The following is a 22,363-nucleotide window of genomic DNA, read 5'->3' on the forward strand; positions in this document are numbered from 1 at the left end:
ACTTCATCCGTTTTACCAGCAAATGCCATAATTTTATTCTTTATGGCTGAGTAATATTCCATTGTATATATATATATATACCACAGTTTCTTTATCCATTCGTCAATTGAAGGGCATCTATGTTGGTTCCACAATCTAGCTATTGTGAATTGAGCTGCTATAAACATTGATTTGTCTGCATCATTGTAGTATGCAGATTTTAGGTCCTTTGGGTATAAACCGAGGAGTGGGATAGCTGGGTCAAATGGTGGGTCCATTCCAAGCTTTCTGAGGAATCTCCATACTGTTTTCCAGAGTGGCTGCACCAATTTGCAACTCCACCAGCAATGTACGAGTGTGACCTTTTCCCTGCATCCACGCCAACACTTAACTATTGTTTGTGTTCTTAATAATAGCCATTCTAATTGGAGTTAGATGAAATCTTAGGGTGGTTTTAATTTGCATTTCTCTGATTACTAGGGATGATGAGCACTTTTTCATATATTTGTTGATCACCCGTATATCTTCTTCTGTGAAGTGTCTGCCCATTTCCTTAGCCCATTTATCGATTGGGTGCATTGTATTTTGGGTGTAAATTTTTTTAAGTTCTTTATAAATTTTGGAGATGAGGGCTCTGTCTGAAGGGTGTGTGGAAAAGATTTTCTCCCACTCTGTAAGCTCTCTTTTCACATTATTGATTGTTTTCTGTGCTGAGAAAAAACGTTTTAGTTTGAACTATCCCATTTATTGATTCTTGCTTTATTTCTTGCGCTATGGGGATCTTGTTAAGGAAGTCTGGTCCTAAGCCAACGTGATGGAGATTAGGGCCTACTTTTTCTTCTATTTGGTGAAAGTTCTCAGGTCTAATTCCTAGATCTTTGATCCATTTTAAGTTGAGTTTTGTACAGGGTGAGAGATAAGGGTTTAATTTCATTTTACTGCATATGGATTTCCAGTTTTGCCAGCACCATTTGTTGAAGAGGTTATCTTTTCTCCATTGTAAGTTTTTGGCACCTTCGTCTAGTATGAGGTTACTGTATTTACGTGTATGGCTCCATGTCTTCTATCCTGTACCATTGACCTACCTGTCTATTTTGGTGCCAATACCATGCTGTTTTTGTTACTATTGCTCTATAGTAGAGTTCAAGTTCTGGTATAGTGATACCTCCTACATCACTCTTCCTGCCTAGGATTGCTTTGGCTATTCTGGGTCTTTTGTTCTTCCAGATGAATTTCATGATTGCTTTTTCTGTTTCTATGAGAAATGTCATAGGGATTTTAATTGGAATTGCATTAAATCTGTATAGTGCCTTTGGAAGTATGGCCATTTTGATAATATCAATTCTGCCTATCCAAGAACATGGGAGATCTTTCCATCTTCTAAGGTCTTCCTCAATTTCTTTATTCAATGTTTAGTAGTTTTCATTGTAGAGATCTTTCACCTCTGGTTAGATTGATTCTCAAGTATTGTATTTTTTTTTTGAGGCTATTGTGAACGGAGTTGTTTTCCTCATTTCCCTTTCAGATGTTTCATTGCTTATGTATAAAAATGCTTTAGATTTATATGTGTTGATTTTATATCCCGCTGTTTTGCTGAATTCATTTATGAGGTCTAGAAGTTTTCTGGTGGAGTTTTTTGGATCCTCTAAATAGAGAATCATGTCATCAGCAAGTAGTGACAGCTTGAGTTCCTCTTTTCCTATTTCTTTAGTCTGTCTAATTGCTCTGGCTAGTATTCCAAGGACAATGTTGAATAGAAGTAGTGAAAGGGCATCCCTGTCTTCTTCCAGGTTTTAAAGGGAATGCTTTCAGTTTTTCTTCATTAAGAATGATGTTGGCCGTGGGCTTAGCATAAATAGCCTTTAGATTGTTGAGGTATGTTCCTACTGTTCCTATTTTTTCTAGTGTTTTGAGCATGAAGGGGTGTTGTATTTTGTTGAACGCTTTTTCTGCATCAATTGAAATAATCATATGATTCTTTTCCTTAAGTCTATTGACATGATGGATTACATTTATTGATTTACGTATGTTGAACCTACCTTGCATTCTGGGATGAACCTCACTTGATCATGTTGCACTTCTTAATAGGTTTTTGGATATGGTTTGCCAGCATTTTGTTAAGGATCATTGCATCTATATTCATCAAGGATATTGGTCTAAAATTTTCTTACTTTGATATATCTTTGTTTGGGTATGAGGGTGATATTAACTTCATAGAATGAGTTTGGTAGGGTTCCCTCCTTTTCTATTTCCTGGAATACTTTGAGAAGTATTGGAATGAGTTTTTCTTTGAAGGTCTTGTAGAACTTGGTTGAGAATCTGTCTGGTCCTGGGCTTTTCTTGGTTGGTAGGCTTTTGATGACTTCTTCTATTTTATTGCTTGATAATGATCTGTTTAAATTGTGTATGTCCTCCTGGTTCAGTTTGGGAGGATCATATGTCTCTAGAAATTTGTCAATGTCTTCGGTATTTTCTATTTTGTTGGAATACAGATTTTCAAAGTAGCTTCTCATTATGTTATGTATCTCAGTGGTGTCTGTTGTGATATTTCCTTTTTCATCATGATTTTTAGTAATTTTGAGTTTTCTCTCTCCTCTTTGTTACTGTGGCTAAGGGTTTGTCTATTTTGTTCACTTTTTCAAAGAACCAACTTTTTGTTTTGTCAATTTTTTGAATTGTTTCTTTTGTTTCAATTTCATTGATTTCAGTTTTAATTATTTCTTGTCTTCTACTACTTTTGGTGTTGTTCTGTTCTTTTCCTAGGGCTTTGAGCTGTAATGTTAGGTCATTTAGTTGTTGACTTTTTATTCTTTTCATGAATGCACTCCATGCAATGAATTTTCCTCTTAGTACTGCTTTCATAGTGTCCCAGAGATTTCAATATGTTGTATCATCATTCTCATTTACCGCTAAGCATTATTTTAATCTCCTCCCTGATGTTTTCTGTTATTCATGCTTCATTTAATAGCATATTATTTAGTCTCCAGGTGTTGGAGTAATTTCTGTTTATTTTGTCATTGATAATTTCATTCTATTATGATCTGATAGAACACAAGGTAGTATCTCTGTTTTTTTGCATTTACTAAGGGCTGCTTTGTGGCATAACATTTGGTCTATTTTTGAGAAAGTTCCGTGTGCTGCTGAGAAGAAAGCGAATTTGCTTGTTGATGATGGAATATTCTGTATATGACTGTTAAGTCTAAGTTATTGATTGTGTCATTGAGTTCTGTAGTTTCTTTGTTTAGTTTTTGTTTGGAAGATCTATCCAGTGGTGAGAGCGGTGTGTTAAAGTCACCCAGAATTATTGTGTTGTGATCTGTTTGATTCCTGGCATTGAGAAGGATTTGTTAGATGTACATGGATGCACCATTTTTGGGGGCATAAATATTTATGATTGTTATTACTTCCTGATTTATGTTTCCCTTAAGCAGTATGAGATGTCCTTCTTTATTCCTTCTGACTAACTTCAGCTTGAAGTCCACTTTATCTGAAATAAGGATGGAAACCGCCGCTTTTTTACTGAGTCTGTGTGTGTGGTAGATTTTTTCCCATCCTTTCACCTTTAGTCTGTGGATGTCCTTATCTATGAGATGAGTCTCTTGAAGGCAGCATATTGTTGGGCTTTCTTTTTAATCCAATCTGCCAGTCTGTGTCTTTTGATGGATGAGTTTAGGCCATTAACGTTCAGGATTATTATTGATATGATTGATATCCCCAGTCATTTGGACTTATTTTTGGTTTTTAACTTGACTTGGTTTCTCCTTTGATTAGTAGTTCCTCCCTTCGCTGACCTGCATTGTTGTTTTTTCATTTCCTCCTCATGGAATATTTTGTTGAGAATAGTCTGTAGTACAGGCTTTCTATCTGTAAATTCTTTTAATTTTTGTTTATCATGGGAGGATTTTATTTCGTCTTCAAATCTGAAGAGTAGTTTTGCTGGGTATTGGATTCTTGGTAGGCAACCATGTTCTTTCAGAGCTTGAAATATATTGTTCCAGGCCCTTCTAACTTTTAGAGTCTTGGCTGAGAAATCTGCTGATGTCTGTATTGGTCCCCCATGTGTAATCTGATGCTTTTCTCTTGCAGTTTTCAAAATCCTATCTTTATTTTGTATGTTAGGCATTTTCATTATAATGTGCCTTGGTGTGGATATGTTGTGATTTTGTGCATTTGGTGTTCTGTAAGCCTCTTGTATTTGATGTTCCATTTCGTTCTTCAGGTTTGGGAAATTTTCTGATACTATTTCATTGAATAGGTTGTTCATTCCTTTGGTTTGTATCTCTGTGCCTTCCTCAATCCCGATAATTCTTAAATGTGGTTCTTTTCATGATGTCCCATAGTTCTTGGAGGTTCTGTTCATGATTTCTTACCATCTTCTCTGTTTGGGTAATTTTATTTTCAAGATTAAATATTTTGTCTTCATTGTCTGAGGTTCTGTCTTCCAAGTGGTCTAGTCTATTGGTGATGCTTTCTATTGAGTTTTTTTATTTGGTTTATTGTTTCCTTCATTTCAAGGATTTCCGTTTGTTTTTTTTTTTTTTTTTTTTTTTTTTTGAGAATCTCTATCTCTTTGTTGAAATGATCTTTTTTTGCTTCCTGCAGTTGCTCTTTCAACTGCTTATTGGTGTGATCATTCATTGCCTGCATTTGCTCTCTTATCTCACCCTTTGCTTCTCGAGTCATTTTAATTATGTATAATCTGAACTCCTTTTCTGACGTTTCTTCTACCATGCTGTCACTGGATTCTATTAATATAGAATCTAGATTTGTTTGGATCATTTTTTCCCCTTGTTTTTTCATGTTGTTCATGTATCTTCCCCTCTAGCAGTGCAGATCTGGGGTATTGCAGTTTTCCCCCTATAGCTTATAGTGACCCTATAGGTTTCCAAAACCTTTTCTTTAAGGGGGAGATCAATATTAGCAGTGCCCAGTACGGACAGTATGCAGCCCTAAACCAAATAGCCCCTGTGAAGACCTTAACAATATTGTCATAATAAACAGAATGAGTTTAATTATTATTTACAGTATAACAAATAGATTTGCAATAAGGTCTGCAGTTTCTAATGTAGGACAAAGAGGGTGGGAAGGGGTGTAGGATGTAGCTGTTAATGGGATAAGAAAAGAGTATATAGAAGTTCTAAATCGTAGAAAGAGTGAAAGTATAATCAGTAGAAGTTGGTTGTTCGCGTGCGAAAAGGGAGAAAGACTGAAGGAACAGGTAAAGAAAAGGAAAATGGTGCAAGAAAAGTAAAGAAATAAAAACTTAAAATTTTTCAATAAGGAGAAAAAAAGGAAATCTACGCTATAGCAGTCATATAGTATTCAAACCTCCCAGTCTTCAGTAGCCTAATGCATGAGAGGTACTTGACAGTAAGCTTCTAGTCTCCAGCAGGAGTCTCAGGATGAGTTTTGCCCCACCTAAAGATGGGAGATGTGGCTTCCAGGATTATCCTGGCTGCTCTGGCTTCCAAATGTGTTGGCAAACGGGGAGCTGCAGCACAGGGTGTGGGTGTGGTAGGCTGGGGTGCTGGAGGCGGGGTGTGGTTGGTCTGTTTGAGGGATACTGGAGTGGGAGGTAGTCATTCGGTCTGGGGGTCCCTGGTGGTAGGGCACAGTCAGTTGGTCTGGGAGTTCTGTCGGCGGGGAGCAGTCAGTCGGTCTGAGGGCCCCATAAGCAGGGAGTGATTGGTTGCGCTTGAGGGGTCCTGGAGACGGGACTCAGTCAGTTCGGCCAGGTGTCCTACAGGTCCTGGCTGTTTTCTTAAAATGGCGGCAGCCACGTGTAACCAAACCTGCAGGTACTGTGAGAGTGGACTTGCAGGCAACAGCAGACAGCTGGCGATCCATTGGCACGCTGTGGTCGGACTGCTAGCTCCTGTGGGACCATCGACAGGTGAACCTTGGGCAGTGGGTGATGAGTATTTGAAAGGCAGGCAATGGACAGGCAAGAGGCAATTGGTGGATGGTATGCGCCAGTCAGTGAGCAATCTGCACTTACAAAGTAGTTGACATGCTGGCAGATTGCATTTGATTGCAGTATACAAATGGGGTAAACAGCAGGGGATCGATGAGCAGCAATAATTGCCTCACAGAGACACAGATATCCTCTGCTTGAAACTCGAGTTATGGAGCGACAAGTTATGCAGCCTCCCTGTAGTCTGCCATCTTTGATCTCCTCCACAAAATGACTCTTTTCTGGAACAAACAATTATGTAAGAACACAGAAAATTTCAGTAAGGTATAAAAAGCCTTATTTAAACTTTGAATTTAAAATTTTATTTATGCCGAAAATAATATATTTTTTTAAAACTGTGCTACTGGGGATTGAACCCACAGATGCTGTATCATTGTGCTACAACTCCAGTTCTTTTTATTTATTTTGAGACAGCAAGTTGCCGTGACTGCTCTGGGACTTGCAGTTTTCTTTCCTCAACCTTCCAAGTCACTGGGATAGTCAGCCTACACATGTATACCTGGCTGTACTGAACTTTTTTACTGTTTAACATTGAAAAATCAGTGTTTTGTGGTCACGAGATTGCTTCACTGTGAGTCAGGTTTTCTGGAGTGTAGGAAAGGATAATGTTAATACCATTAAATATTCCTGGAGTGCAGCTGGGGATGTAGTTCAGTGGTAGAACACTTGTATACCAAGCTCAAAGCCTTGGGTTCTATCCCCAGCACTCCAAAAATACCAAACCAGTGGGCTGGGGAGATAGCTCAGCTGGTAGAGTGCTTGCCTCACAAGCACACGGCCCTGAGTTCAATCCCCAGTACCGCAAAAAAAAAAAAAAAAAAAAAAACCAAACCAAAATAAAAAGTCTCTGGTCTCTCCTTCTGTTGTACATAATAAGCATTTATTGATCCTGCGATCAGGTTTGCTTTTTAGGAGTGATCTACTCCAAAGCCAATGGGTTTTAGGCAACTACCATGATAACTAATAGAATCTGTAGCATCCTTACTTTTCCTTATAAAATGTATTTTTCAAGTGTGTTAGGGTGGAGGGATATATGGTTCTATTTGTTTTTCCCAGCAGTCCTGCTGAGAATATGTGTGAATGCTTAAATATGAGGTCTCAGCAACTAAAACTGCTTGGAAGCCTGTGTTATGTGATACCTAGAAGCACCAACGCTGCATTGCTGGCCAACAACTTGAAGGAGATTGAAAACAGGCTCATGTAAACAAGTATATAAATAGCATAAAAGCTATGTTTTAAGTTGAACTTTTCCACATGAACAGACTTGATGAAATAATTTTATGGATTTATTGTTCTTCTGCCTCTTTGAAAATTATTCCATCCATATAACAAAATTGAGTGGCAGATTTTTTTCAAGGTGCTAGCAATACAGCAGTGAACAAAATTAAATTCTTACTTGCATGAAGCTTATATTTATAGAAAAATGTACTTCCTAAGCTCTGCATTTTTCTTTTAAAGTTTTTGTCTTACTGAGGTTTCTTAAAAAGAAAAAGAGAATCCTCAATTCTAAATTCTTTTTTTTTTTTTTTTCTTTCTTCATTTACCCATACTAGGGATTGAACCTATAGGTACTCTACCACTGAGCTACATCCCCAGCCCTTTTTAATATTTTATTTTGAGATAGAATGTTGTTAATTCTGCTGTTGATTATTATAAGAATTTTAGTTCAGCTTTGTATGCTGGCACATATTTGTAATTCTAGCAGCTCAGGAGTCTGAGACAAGAGAATCGCAGGTTGGAGGCTAATCTTGGCAACTTAGCAAGACACTGTCTCAAAATAAAAATAAAAAAGGACTGGGATGGGAATGTAGCTTTCAGCTGGGATGGGGATATAGCTCTGTGGTGAATCCCCTAGGTTCAATCCCTAGTACCATGAAAGTAAAAAGAAAAAAAAAAGAATTTATAAAATACAACAGATAACAAATATTTTTGAAGTAAGTTGGATATAAAGAAAAGCTTTTATTAAATCAAAAAGTTCAAAAAGTAAAATGTATTGTTCATGATATCATGCGCTGACAAAGGCGCAGGCACCCTCTGTAAGATTCTTGCCATCATTGCATGACCTCAGTCTAATCAAGAGAAAACATCAACAAACCTTAACTGAGGAACATTCCACAAAGTTACTGACCAATGCTACTGAAACGTGTTAAAAGTGAGAGACAAGAAAGGCTTAGGAATTATTACAATTGGGGGAAAGTAAGGAGACAAATGAATGCAGTGTGGAATTATGGTTGGATTTTGGATATTAAAAAAGACTTTCTTGCTAAAATTGGCAAAATAACATCAGTAATTATTTCATAATGTTGTATATATAACCTAATTTGCCAGGTTTGGTCATTGTACTATGGTTGTATCAGATGTTAATGTTAGGGGAAGTTGGATAGAAGGTATAGGGGAACGCTCTAACTTTTCTTTAAACTCAAAATTATTTTAAAATGTAAATGCAAAAAAAGAATAAATTTGCTTTTTATTAAGTATCAAGATATAAGTTTGTGAGATGATAGATCTGGGGATGTAACTCAGTGGTAGAGTGCACGACTGGCATGCCTGAGGGACTGGATTTGAACCTCAGTACCACAAAAACAAAACAACAAAAAATGATGTTGTATATTATAAATATATGTAGTTTTATTTGTCAACTGTAGTTTAATAAAAATAAGGAAAAAATATAAAGATATTGTTCAATCAACTGGGAAGAGAGAGTATATGTTATTAGACCAAGAGAATGTGACAGATCTTGATGGAGAGGAGAGCACTGTATTTATGTTTTTGTCAGTTAAAGCAGTTTGCTTCAGGCACAATGATTATTTATAACCTCCTATAGCAGCTAACATGAGAGTTTCCAATGCATTAGAATGGCTGTTTTGAAGCTAGGTCTTCTTGCATGCTTTCTCAAGCAAAGATCTTATGATTTCCTGGCATATGAGCTTATGGTATGAGTTATTCAGCTTTCCTGGAATGTGTTCTGGGTCCTCTCAAGCCATTCTAAAGAGTAGAAAACATCTTTCTTTCCTCTTTTTCATTCTGGTTAGCAAAGCTATGCACTGCAACACTACCTGGGGAGGTTGCATTATGCAATGGAATGAGCATAGGTTCCCAAACGCTGTTCTGAAACACCCCAAGGTACTGCAGCAAACTCAGAAGGGTGTGTGCTATTTCAGCTTTTCAAGAGATACAGTAATACTTAACATCTGTTGAATATTATGTGACTACTAGCTCAGATTTTCAGTTTCATCATTAAATTGTGCTGTGTTCCTTTTGATGACATCTATGAAAGTTTTAAAATATGCTTACAAGCCTGGTGTGGTGACACATGCCTGTAATCCCAGTGACTCAGGAGGCTGAGGCAAGTTTGAGACCAGCCTCAGCAATTTAGAGAGGCCCTAAGCAATTCAGTGAGACCGTGTCTCAAAATAAAAAAAGGGCTGGGTGTGTAGCTCAGTGGTTAAGTGCTCCTGGGTTCAATCCCTGGTAATAAATAAATAAATTAATTAATTAATAGTATGCTCACAGATTCTTCAATAGCCCTCCCTTCAAAGATAGTTTCTAATGCCCCTCTTATAGACTGACCCAACACTCAAAGGTAATATTATTGTTTATATCCATTTTAAATATGAGACCATGAAGCATAGCAGTATTAACTAGCTAGCCAGGGGTCATTCAGCTAGTAAATATGGGAACTGAGGTTTGAACTCAGGCAGTGTGACTGCAGAATCCATTAACTGCTGGTTTCTTTTTATTCTAAATTTTAAGTTGTAATGGAAGTCCAATAAACTGCTGAAATTAAAATGTACAGTTTGATTCCTTTGGGCTTATGAATACATCTGTGAATCCATCACCACAATCTTAACATTTTGCTGAGCAGGGTGGCACTTGCCTGTAATCCCAGCTACTAAGGAGGCTGAGGCAGAAGGATTGCAAGTTTGAGGCTAGCCTGGCCAATTTAGCTAGACTCTGTCTCGATTTAAAATAAAGGACTTGTCTGGGTGTGGTGGTACACAATTATAATACCAGTGACAATATCAGGAGACAGACAGGAGGATTGCAAGTTTGAAGCCAACCCAGGCAATTTAATAAGACCCTCAGCAACTTAACAGACCCTATCTCAAAAGGACTGGGGTAAAGTGCCCCTGGGTTCAATCCCCAGTACCAAAATCATAAATAAATAAATAAGGTTTGGAATGTAGCTTAGTGGTAAAGTAGTTGCCTATCATGTGATTGGCCCTGGGTTCAATCCCCATTACTGCAAAATAATAATAATAATAATAATAACAACAACAACAACAACAACATTTCCATCTCTCTAAAAGTTTTTTGTGTCTATTTGTGATCTCCCTCTTTTTCCATTTTCATCCCCATGCAACCACTGATCTGCTTTCAATTACTATAGATGTTTGTGTTTTATGGACTTACATAAATGGAGTCTAAAGCATGTGGTCCCTTCTGTCTGGCTTCTTAGGTGCCATGTGTAGTCCCCGCCCCCTGCAGACTTTTTTGTTTTGTTTTGTTTTGTTTTGACAGAGTGTCTTGTTAAGTTGCTTAGGGTCTTGCTAAATTGCTGTTTCTTAAAGTGGAATCTTATATAACTTATTCTAGATTTTCTTCTGATATAAGCATTCAAAGCTCTAAGTCCCTATAAGCAGTTCTGTAGCTGAGTCCTATAAATTTATCATTTAGTTCAGGATATTTTCTGATTTTGGTTCTCTTTGGCCCAAGAACTGTTTAGAAGTATGTTGCTTATTTTCCTTGTATCTGAGGTATTCCTAGATACTTTATTGTTATTAATTTCTAATTTAATTCTGTTACAGGCAGAGAATACACTTTATATGATTTTGACACCTTAAAATCTATTTGGAACTTGTTTTATGGCTCAGCATATGATCTATCTTGGAGAATATGCCATGGGCACTTGAGAAGAAAATGTATTCTGCAAGTTGTTAGATGTAGTATGCTTTAAAAAATGTCAGTTACATCAAGGTGGTTGATTGTTCAGTCTTTCTGTGAATTTCTTTTTGCCTAGTTCTCTCAATTCCTTAAAGGTCCTTGTTAATATATATCATACTTTTGGAATACAAGTTCTGTGTGTGTGTTGTTGCTGGGGTTGAATCCCTGTACTTCACACGCGGTAGGTAAGCACTGTACCACTGAGATACGCCCCAGCCCTTTTCTAAAAAATTTTTATTATGAGACAGGATCATGCCGAGTTGCCCAGGATAGCCTTAAACTTGTGATCCTCCTGCTTAGCCTTTGGAGTGGTGGGATCACAAGTGTGTGCCACCACACCTGGCTTAGGATCATTAATATTTAATATGTTTTTGTTTTTATAACTAAAGCTACTATTTCATTTTTTTAAACTGTTCATCCTCTCTTTTCTCCCTCTTGTATTCTGTTCTTGCCTTCTTTTGTATAATTTAAATAGTATTTTAATTTATCTACTTTTTTCCCTTGATATTGGGGATCGAACCCAGTATCTGTACAAAAAGGCAAGCACTCTTTACCCCTGAGCTACACTCCAGCTGGTAATTCTAATTTTAATTTTTTGAGGAACTGCCATACTGTTTTCCATAGTGACTGGACTATTTTACATCCTTACCAGCAGTACACAGGATTCTAATTTCTCCATATCCTTACCAATGCTTGTTACTTTTTGTTTTTGATAGTGGCCATCCTAATGGGTACGAGATGATTAAGACTTCTTATTTATGGTTACTTTTCATCTGTTTGAATATGATATGTCTGTATATTATTTTCTTTTTGGAGTTCACTGATCTTGAATCTGTTGCTGTTTTTCATCCTGTTAGGAAAGTTCTTGACCATCATTTTTTCAAATATTTCTGTTTCTCCTTCTAAGACTCAAATTACACACCTATTTATTATTATCCCACAAGTCTCCTTGAGTTTATCTATTTTTTTCTCTTGCTGTCATCAGATAGGATAATTTCTGTTAATCTATAAATTAATTGACTTTTTCTGCTGCCATTTTCATTCTGATTTTGAGCCTGTTGGGTGAATTTTTATTATAAATATTGTATTTTTCAGTTCTGTAAATTATACTTGATCTTTTTTATCATCTATTTGCTTAAAAATGTCTGTCTTTTCATTTTAACTTTGTTTTCCTTCATCTTCTAGAGCATAGTTATATCTGGGTGCGCTCAAGTCTGAGATAAATCTAGCATCTGAGTCATCTCAGGATGGCATCTGTTGATTTGGCTTCCTTCCTCCCTCGGACACTACTGAGCTACATCCCTAGTCCTTTTAATTTATTTAGTTTTTTTAAATTTTGAGACAAGTTCTGGCTAAATTGACCAGGCTGACCTTGCCCTTGCAATCTTCCTGCCTCAGCCTCAGGTCACTGGGATTATAGGCATGAACCACTGTGCCCAACTTTGTTGATTGTCTTTAACCTAAGAAATGATCACATTTAATACTTTTGGATTTGATCTTATCTTGGATATCATGATATGTTCTGTTAATGTTTTGTGGACTCTGGATCCTATATAAACCTGTGAAAAATGTTGACTCTCTAGATTCAGGCAGAAAAATCTGTGTGATCATCTATGGGTAGCTATTTAGATAGCCTTTCAGGTTTTTTTGTTTTGTTTCATTTTGCTTTTTGTTTGTTTGTTTGTTTGTTTGTTTTGGTGCTGGGGATGTATCCAGGGACTCTTTACCACTGAGCTGCTCCACAACCTTTTTTATTTTTTATTTTGACAGAGTCTTCACTAAGTTGCTTAGTGCCTTGCTGAATTGCTGAGGCTAGCTTGTGATCCTCCCTTACTTCTGCCTCCTGAGTTCCTGGGATTGGTGTACACCACCAGGCCCAGCAACTTTTAGTTCTTAAAGCCAGGATGGGATTGGATTGTCCCATGCATGAGTAGCTCAGAGGTGAGCTCAAAAATAGTGTGGGTTCATACACAAAATTGGAAGATCTCCTTTCCTGGTTGTCTTTACTTTGGAATTTCCCTTGCTCTTCAGTCCTCATGGGCTTCTTTTCCTGGCTCATCTAGCCAGAAAGACAGTTTTTGTTGGCATTTTAGCCATTCCTATGGTCACTGTGGCAATTCTGCTTCTTTACTAGAGTTCACCTTCAGGGCAAAGCCAAAAGAGTGAAAAAAAGAATTGGAAAACTCATCCAGTGTGGTCACTCTTTTAAGTTTTGCTTTCCTTCATAATTACCTTGCTTTCAATTACTTTTCCAAATCCTTAGGTAGTTGTTTTTCTATAATTTTTAACTATTATCAGTTTAAATGGGATGGTTGTTACCCTGCCATAAAAGAACTAAAACTCTTGTCTTTTTAGTATTTCTTTTTGACTTTGGGATTATTTACAGGTATGGTTTAGTTTAGTGTTTAATTTTATTCCAAGAGGTTATATATAAGGGTACATCTTTCACCTGACCAAAGAAGATGTTTTTATTGATTAAAGGTACAGTCTACCAAGATTTTTAAATTTTATTAATCAAAAATTTTTTATGTAGAGAAGGAAAATAATTAGAAACTCAGAATTTAATTAAACCAGAGTGGAAAAAAAAAAAGGAATAAAGAAACCCAAGTCATTGTAGAAGATTCAAAACACATTTCTCAGCTTTTGATGGATTAGAGGACTTAAAAAACAGAATTAATTCATTCTGGATGCAGATAAGCTTATTCCTTAATTTTCAAATATCTTATAAAACATTCATTTAAAATCTAATTAAAAATAAAATAAAAACTTTGGCCACATAGAAAATCTCAAGTTCTCCAAAGAATGTCTGTATCATCCTATACTATAGTGCAACAGTCAGAAGTTTGGCTGTTACTTTTCTTTTCATCTTTGAAGTCACAGTTTTTTCAGGTTTGTGTGCCTCTAGCAGTAGATACTCCATGCAGGGCATGGAGGCAAACCAATTTTTCTTAGGTTTGATCTCTTTAAAGAGAACTCCTAGTCTATCAGGGAGGCTGAGGCAGGAGGATTGCAAGTTTGAGGCCAGCCTGGGCAACTTAGCAAGATCCTATCTCAAAATAACACAGGGCTGGTGATGTCATTCAGTAGTTGAGTGCCCCTGGGCTCAATTTCCCAGTACAAAAAGGAAAAAAGAAAAAGGGAACTCCTCATATATAGGATCATCCAACTTTTATAGCTGTTTCCTAAAGTAGTTGTTTCTCTAAGTAGGCTGGAAGCAGACTGTTCAGTTTGCCTAAAAGAATACAAATTGGAAGCATACACCCTTAAGTTGGCTGCTTAGCATGAGTCTCAAAAGTGAATTGATTCTCCATATATTTTGGAGATTAAAGGAGAAGAGTCAAGACAAGAATGAGAAAGCTTAGAAATTACTTGAACTTTATTTTGCTTGAAATACTTAGGCCTCTCAGGAAATTATTTAAGTTCAGTTTGTTGGTTGCACAAATCAATCTTACTGGTTTGAGCAATTGGAAAGTAAGTTAAGAATAAGCTATCAGATAAGAATAAGCTATCTTTGTAAGATCAGGCTATATGAGAGGAGTAGTTTTGTTTTCACATTGGGAACAACTCTGGACAGTTGCATGACCCACTTTTTATTTTTCTTTTTTATTAAGATGATTAAACATTAAACCTAGTTTACAGTGTGTGGTGCACACCTGTAGTTCCAGCTATTCTGGAGACTGAGGCAGAAGGATTATAAGTTCAAGGCCAGCCTGGGCAAGTTAACAAGACCCTGTCTCAACATGAAATAAAAGGGTTGGAGGCGTAACCCTGTGATAGAATGCTTGCCTAGTATGTGCAAGCCCTGCGTTCAGTCTCCAGCACCACCAAAAAAAAGAAAAAAAAAAATGTCCAAAGAAATTTACCTACAGCTTGGTTGAAGTAGCTGTTCTTAAGTAATTGTTTAAGTGACTCTGGCTCTCTGTTTAATTTTAAAATATTACCAAAAAAGAAATAAAAAAAATAAAACCTTAACATAATGACTTGTATCATTTTACTTTTTCCCCCCACTCTGCCTTTTTTTTCCTTCCTTATAATATCTGATCATTTTAGATGATGGTAAATTTTACTGCTTCACGTAAATCAGAGGTCTTCAATTCCACTTGACTTCCTTCAGATCCTTCTTCCCCACTGTATGTACTTGGAATACAGAGGATTAATCAGAGCTAATGAAGTGTTGTGTACTTATTAATAAAGTGTTCTTGGTTCTTATTACATTTCTTCTAAATAGTCAAGAGTTTTTCTTTTTCTTTCTTTCTTTATTTTTCCCCTCATTCAGTACTGGGGATTGAACCCAGGGCCTTGAGCATGTTAGGCTGTACCACTGAGTTATACCCCCAACCCTTTTTTTTTTTTTTTTTTTTTCTATATTTGAGACAGGGTCTCATCAAATTTCCCAAGCTGGCCTCCAAATTGGGATCCTCCTGTCTCAACCTTTCAAGTAACTGGGATGACAGAGGTGTTCTTTCCTGGCACATTTATTAAACCTTCATGAATATCAAAGTAACATAAAGGACTTAGACATAAATGCTTATCCTGTCCTCAGAATTTGGGGTCCCGTATAGGCCTGAGAATTGGACTTTCTAACAAATTCCTATATGATGCTGATTCTGGCAGCCCAGGACCACACTTTGAGAACCACTGGTAAAGACCATGATTTCAATTTTTTTTTTTTTCAATTTGAACTCAGAGGTGCTATCCCTTTTTAATTTTTATTTTGAGACAGGGTTTCACTAAGTTGCTGAGGCTGGCCCCGAACTTGTGATCCTCCTGCCTGGCCTACTGAGATGATGGGATTTCAGGCGTACTCCATCACACCCAGCTTCAAGTGGTCCTTCAAACATCATTCTCATTAGTCTTATTTTGACTAATCAAAAATTGATTTTAGCTGAAATAATAGTTTGGATATTTTATGTCACAATTTTTGTCCCAAGCAGTTCTTCCAAATTGCTCTGTAGTCTTTATTTTAACTTTAAATTTTTTTTGCAAGTAATACATACTCAGTAAATAAAAAGGTAAAGAGAAGAGAAAATTAGTTATTAATTATGACTGATTTGGTATTTTAATATATATCCTATCCTTAAATAGACAAAACTGCATGTATATATAGTATGTGTAGTTACATATCACACAAACACATGGATACACATATATATGTACCTTGAATTCATATAACAAAAATGAAATAAAGGAAATAATTTCTTATATTTTTAGCCTATTTTACCTGCTATAGTAAATATCCATATTGTAGATATAGTTTAAATTGCTGCAGATTTTCCACTGCATATATACTATTTTATTTAATCAGTTCTCCCTTGTTGTATTTTTAAGATTTTTGTTCCAGTTTTTTGTAATCAAAAACACTACCATGCTGAGTTTCTTAGTACTGTATTTTGCCATATTTGCCCAGTTGTTTTCTTAGGATAATAATCTGTGTGTATAATTGTTGTGGAAAAGTTATTTCTTAAATCTGCTAGTCTGAGGGGAAAAAAAGATGCTCTAAATTTGCATGTGGTTATTCATAATGTTTATTAGCAATTTTTATTTATCTTTCTGAATTACCTATTTATATCCATTTATATATTTATATCCATTTTTCATTTTTCCATTGAGTGCCCATCTTTTCATTTATATTTGTAAGATCTTTTTATTAGAATGTTAACTTTTGCCTTATGTTTCAGATATTGTCCCCAGTTGATTGGATCTGTATCTTTAGTGGTCTCATTTCCCCACCCACTACCCTATGCAAAACTTTCACATTTTCCTGGAGTCAGATGTTGCCCAGACTGCTTTGTTGCCATTTTTAATAACTATTGCTTTGACGTGGGTGTCCCATAATTTACTTTTTTAATATCAAATTTTAGGGGTCCCTCAAGAAGGTCTAAGTGCATCATTCAGTGCTTTTTCAGTTTTTCTGTTTACTTTTTTTCTTTAACCAGATGCTAATCCTGAAGTGACAATGACAATGCTTCGCTGGATCTACACAGATGAGCTGGAGTTCAGAGAGGATGATGTGTTCCTGACTGAATTGATGAAACTAGCGAATCGGTTTCAGCTACAGCTCCTTAGGGAGAGGCAAGTCACAGCAGATATATTCGAGCACCTCAGATGGTGATGACTGAGCTTTAATTATTCCAAGCTCTGGAAAAACAGCTTCTCCTGCTAATGTAAATAACTTTTGCAAGGTGTTCTTTTAATGGTGTTGGTGGGGAGAGAATCTGGTATCTCCCTTGTTTTGTATTATCTTGTAAGCTGACTTTTTACCAAAACTTTTAGGTATTCTCTTTTCTTTCTCTGGTTTGTTACCTGAGATTACATAATTATATATACTGGTACGTTGAGTATGAAATATTATTATCCAGTATCCAAATCCTCAACTTTCCCTCCCATTCTTTGACATTTTATTCTACCTTCTGATACATCTAGTCATTACCAGATGCTCAAATTTGTATTATTGGCTGTGGGTAAATTAAATTGTTCTGTCATGGCTTTCTTAAGACCTGGGATGGAAGAGATCCAAGAGTGGATTCAAGTATTGGCTCTTTAAAGAGTCACAGAGTACTGACGTTTCTACTGTCAGCAGGAGAAATCACACATTTGAGATAGTAAGTGAAATGGCTCAGACAAATGTGTGCACTTCAATGTGAAGCAGGTGTTGCTCATTTTGTCATATACTTTTATTTTTGGAAATACACGAAGGCCTAAATTAATACATGAAAGTGTGGTTCAGTAAGTTTTATAGCCAGTGTTTCTAAGATCTCACTTCATTTAAGTTATTTGCTTTTTAGGTCCCAAGGAGATAGCATGTTGTATTTTTTAATAGTACCTTTTCCTTTTTGCTCTCCCAAGTTGGCATTTTAGAACAACAGGAAATAAAATGCTTACTAAATGATATCAGGCAGAATGCCCTTGAGCATCTGTTGGAGATGTGGCCCTTGGTGGTCAACTTGGTTGATGGAGTATCTTTTTATATTACTCAGTGATCTCTTATATTCTCTTGGGTACATGAAGATTTAACGGCTTTTCTCTTGGGTGGTAATGGACTGGGTTCAGCCATCAAGAGATGCTCCACTTGTTGCTGTTGCTCTCACATAAACGAACCAAGAGCTGCTTAGAGCTGCCTGTTCTGTTTTCACTGTGGAGCTGATGTTTCCCCTGGGATGGCCCCCAGTGCCCATGCGAATCAGTAAACAGGTTACTTCTAACTCTCTGTAATTGATGCTGGCTTGAGTATATTTTAGTATCTAAATACAATTTAAAAAAAAAAACAAACAGGTCCAAGCTCTGTAGCAAAGTAGTATTGGCTTAATAGCAAAGCTAATTTTACTGTCAAAGCCTTGCAATTAACTTTTGTTTGTTTGGGGGAGTTTTTGATCCATCTGAGAGTAAAGCGAGACTTATTTTAATTAGATTAAGTGTGATTTATAGTATTATTATTTTTTCCAGATTTCCTGAGCTTTCTTTCACTGACCATGTCAGATTTGCTTATAAATTAAATTGCTTTGATAAAAATGCCCTGGGGTTGGTTTAGAATATTATAATCTGTATAATAGATTCTTTAATTAAAATATTTGTTGTTTATTGACTGATTAGGTTTCATAACTAGCAACATTACCAGATGCTCAGATTTGTACTGTTGGCTGTGGGTATTAAATTGTTCTGTCATGGCTTTCTTAAGAGCTGGAAGAGATCCAAGAGTGGATTACAGAGTGCCCACTACTGTCAGCAGGAGAAATGACACGTTTGAGATAGTAAGTGAAAGGGCTCAGACAAATGTGTGCAGTTCAATGTGAAGAAGGTGTTGCTCATTTTGTAATGTAGGGATCTTGATGGTTTTACAACACTATCATCAATTTGATGAAAATGTTTTTTTTTTTTGTATTATCAGGAAAATACTCTTTTATTAAAAATAAAGAATGTGTATGAAAAAAGTACAATTTTTTTCCCAATGTGAAAGCATACTACGTGTTCAGTTTATGGTATTTGGAAAATTACAGAATCATAGAAAGAAAAATAAGTCCTTTCTAATTCCAACACTGTTCACCTTTCCTTGTTTTTACTTTCAGCAATTCCTCTGTTTCTCACATACAGGATTGATTGAAAAAAAAGACATGAGTTTGTGTAGTGCTTGATTTGTACTTTAAAAACTAGGTTGATTATTTTTGTGTATCTATATGATTTTTGTTTATAAAATTAAAAACATATTTTTCCTTCAGAAGAAAGCCTGTGCTACTTTTAAAAAAGAAGAATCTAAATTTTAAAATGAGGTCACATATTCTTCAATTGTGTAAATCATGTCAGTTAACTATTTTTAGCCTACCCCAATGGCAAATGGTATTCTGGGGATCCTAGAATTAGTGAAAATTCTGCCAGTTTTAACAAAAGTCTGTCTTCTTGCAAAATGTTTGATTCCTATCATTTGGCAGTAAAAAGGAAGAGAATGGAATTTTCAGATTGTCTGCATTTGTGCAAGTGCTTTTGTAAAGTGCTCTGTGGGTGTGCGTCCTAACCCCCTGAGGTCATTCTATGTGGTAGGCTTCCTGGCCATAGGATGGCAAGCTCCTGAATATCTGTCACTGTAAAAGTAGTAAAAATTTTTGTCTGTCTATAAAGGGAAATTTTCTGCTTAAATGCCTTGATTTCATAGCTGAGGTTAGAATGACTTTGCTATGGTATGGTATGAGTTTGGGGAAGCCAGTAGTACAAAAACTGAGGTTTTTGCTGTTGAATGGAAAAATACCATATAGAATTCTTGCTCTTATAGTAACTTTTTTAGATATTGATTTGAACTGAATTAAAAAAAAAAAAAAAGGCCCTGGGAGAGATGCTTATTTACACCAGGTCGTTGATGTTAGCTGAAGACAAAGCACCAAAGCCCAGGTCTTAGTTTATTAAATAGGTGCCTGCACATACAGCTAGATAGAGAAGTGATTCTAAGACTATAATCTTGATCTGGGCCTAAGGTCTTATTTGTGAGGTTCTTCATTCTTCCTGGGTCTTTCTCACAACCCTCTTCCTTTCTTTCCCTCATCTCCATTCTCATGGTCATGTGGTTTTTTTGTTTGTTTGTTTGTTTGCTTGGATTTTTGTTTTGTTTTGTTTTTATTTTTTAATTTTGAGGCATGGTCTCACTAAGTCCCAGGCTGTCCTTGAATTTACAATCCTCCTGTTTAGCCTCTTGAGTAGTTGGGATTACAGGTGTGAGCCACTGCGTTCTCTACTTCCATAATCTAAAGCTCACCTATTGAGATTTGGAATTATTTGTTAGCTGGTTATTTATAGTAGTACTGAAATCCATTAATATTAGCTATTCAATCTTATAATTTCCATATATCTTTTTTCCCTCAGGAAAGGAATTTTAGACTTTAAGAAAGGGGAGGGGCAGAAGATTTATGAGTATACCTGCTGTGTACCTCCTGCTATACTGAGTAAATCTAATATTCCTTCATCTTGAAAAACACATGAAGATTCCACAAACCTCTAAAGTAAAATATCATCCTTATTTTACAAAGGAGACAAGAACCTAAGTAATTTGGCCCCTAAAATTCACAGGATTATGCCACATATGGTGTTACAGGCCTGTAATCTCACCTACTTAGGAGGCTGAAGCAGGAGGATTGCAAGTTTGAAGCAACCTGGGCCACTCAGCAAGACCCTGTCTCAAAAAATAAAAGGGCTGGGAATAATAGCTCAGTGGTAGAGTATCCCTGGGTTTGATCCCCCGTGTAAGAGGAAGTTTTTTTTCCCCAATGGCTCTCAATCCAGCTCTTTCCTTACAGTTCATTTGCTCTCTCTACTGCAGTCTGCTTTTCTGATGAGAAAAGAGTTTAAGTGGATGCTGTGGGCCAGGAGAAGCAGTGGTGAAATTTCAGGGAACACTCCTGCCACTATACTAGACGTCTGAGGCTGCCTTTGGAGGTATATCTGACTTGTAGGGTGATGTGGAGACGAGGGAGACGAAGGACCATGCCATGACCTCTTTTCCTCATAGACCTAGTTCTTAGGGAGGCTTGCTCAGGTTTCCAGGAATTATGAGGTGGAAGTAACCCTGAACTTTCCAGTGCCATGCCTTCTAGGTTAGGATGTGTGCCACTAGAGGCTTGTTTGCCTGTATGTGTTTCTCTCTTCTCCCATGAAGTTGATATTCTTATTAGTGATTCTGAAGGAGTCTTGTTACCTGATTTTATGGGGGACATCTTTTGTGGCCTTTTTTCCTCACCCCCGGTGTACTGTGGTCTGATTCTTTAATTGTTTCTATATATTGTAAATATTTTGGGTGGACTTTTAAAATGTAGTTTTATTGAGTTATTATTCATATATTATACAGATTCATCTTTTGGGGGGACTTTTAAGGAGGGATTATTTTATCAAGGCACATAGCCTCATATTTGAAATAATTTTTAATCCAGAATGTTCACATAATAGTGCTGTGATGTTTGGAACTACAGATGTGTCCCATATTATTGTGTCTGATTTAAAAATCATTTGTGTATCTAATCAGTAAGTTTTATTGATTACTTTTAAGGCATTTGAGGTATTATGTTTATTAACAAGTTCATATGCAGTTTATTTTGATTCTGACCAGAACTGAGCAAAATAACATCACAAAGAAATTCTAGTACTTTGGAAATATGGGAACCTGTCTATAGTTTATTCATAATTATATTCTTTAGCTTTGTACATTAGTAGTGTTAGACATAGTCAACCAGTACACAGATTATTGCCTTGATTTATTTATTTGTGAATGTATTTGTATTTGTGCTATTAACAGTGTTCATCATTAATTTTCTTATAGATGTGAAAAGGGTGTGATGTCCCTGGTGAATGTTAGGAACTGTATTCGCTTCTATCAGACTGCAGAGGAACTGAATGCCAGCACACTGATGAACTACTGTGCAGAGATTATTGCAAGTCATTGGGTGAGTGAGAGATTGAGAGGTGTAGACAGCACATTCCCACTGCCAGTCGGAAGACCCAGGCAGGGGACCTGATCCTAAGAACAGTCACTTCTCTGTCACCTAACTTTCTTATATTACAGTATGGAAGGATAACTACTTAGTTGGATTGGATGATCTATGAGGCCCTTTTCAGTCTTGAAAATCTGATAGTTCTGTGATTTCAGACTAGAAGGGCAGTAGGTAACCCAAGTTCAGAAATAGACTTGGAAGGGACACTTGCCTTTGCCCTCATTCTGTGGAAGCAGTGGCCAAACCACAGGAGCAGAATGCCACTGTGGGACCAGCAGGCCCTAAGTACTATTCAGCAGCACATTTTAGAGTGTTCCCTTGCTTTTTCCATCAGGTGGAGACATTAGTAAATGTATTTTAATTTTTCATTCTCTTTATTATTTTATTATTGCACTGTGATTATACATAATAGGAACAGTTTTCACATGTCTATTTTGTTGTCATTTTGCACTTTTAAAATATCAGGGCTATGTTTTATAAATTAGTTTCTGTGCATTGCTTG

General features: G+C 36.5%; 1 protein-coding gene across 5 annotated transcripts in view; it reads left to right on the plus strand.

Annotated features, from left to right (window-relative positions):
• The window catches only part of Ankfy1 (ankyrin repeat and FYVE domain containing 1), a 93,416-nt gene that overhangs the window by 31,230 nt on the left and 39,823 nt on the right, over nt 1–22,363 (plus strand). For 3 of the 5 annotated variants that reach the window (XR_007107626.1, XM_047543263.1, XM_047543264.1), the window contains exons 4-5: nt 16,834–16,969; nt 21,690–21,813. Coding sequence is in view for 4 of the 5 variants with exons in the window: in XM_047543263.1 (XP_047399219.1) it covers nt 16,834–16,969; nt 21,690–21,813 (260 nt within the window). In the remaining variant the exon portion in view is untranslated. Of the gene's footprint in view, nt 1–16,833; nt 17,062–18,399; nt 18,646–21,689; nt 21,814–22,363 lie in introns of those variants that run through there. The other 2 variants (XM_047543265.1, XM_047543266.1) reach the window with 2 other exon arrangements.

This window comes from Sciurus carolinensis, chromosome 3, assembly GCF_902686445.1.
Source record: "Sciurus carolinensis chromosome 3, mSciCar1.2, whole genome shotgun sequence".
Taxonomy (NCBI): Eukaryota; Metazoa; Chordata; class Mammalia; order Rodentia; family Sciuridae; genus Sciurus; species Sciurus carolinensis.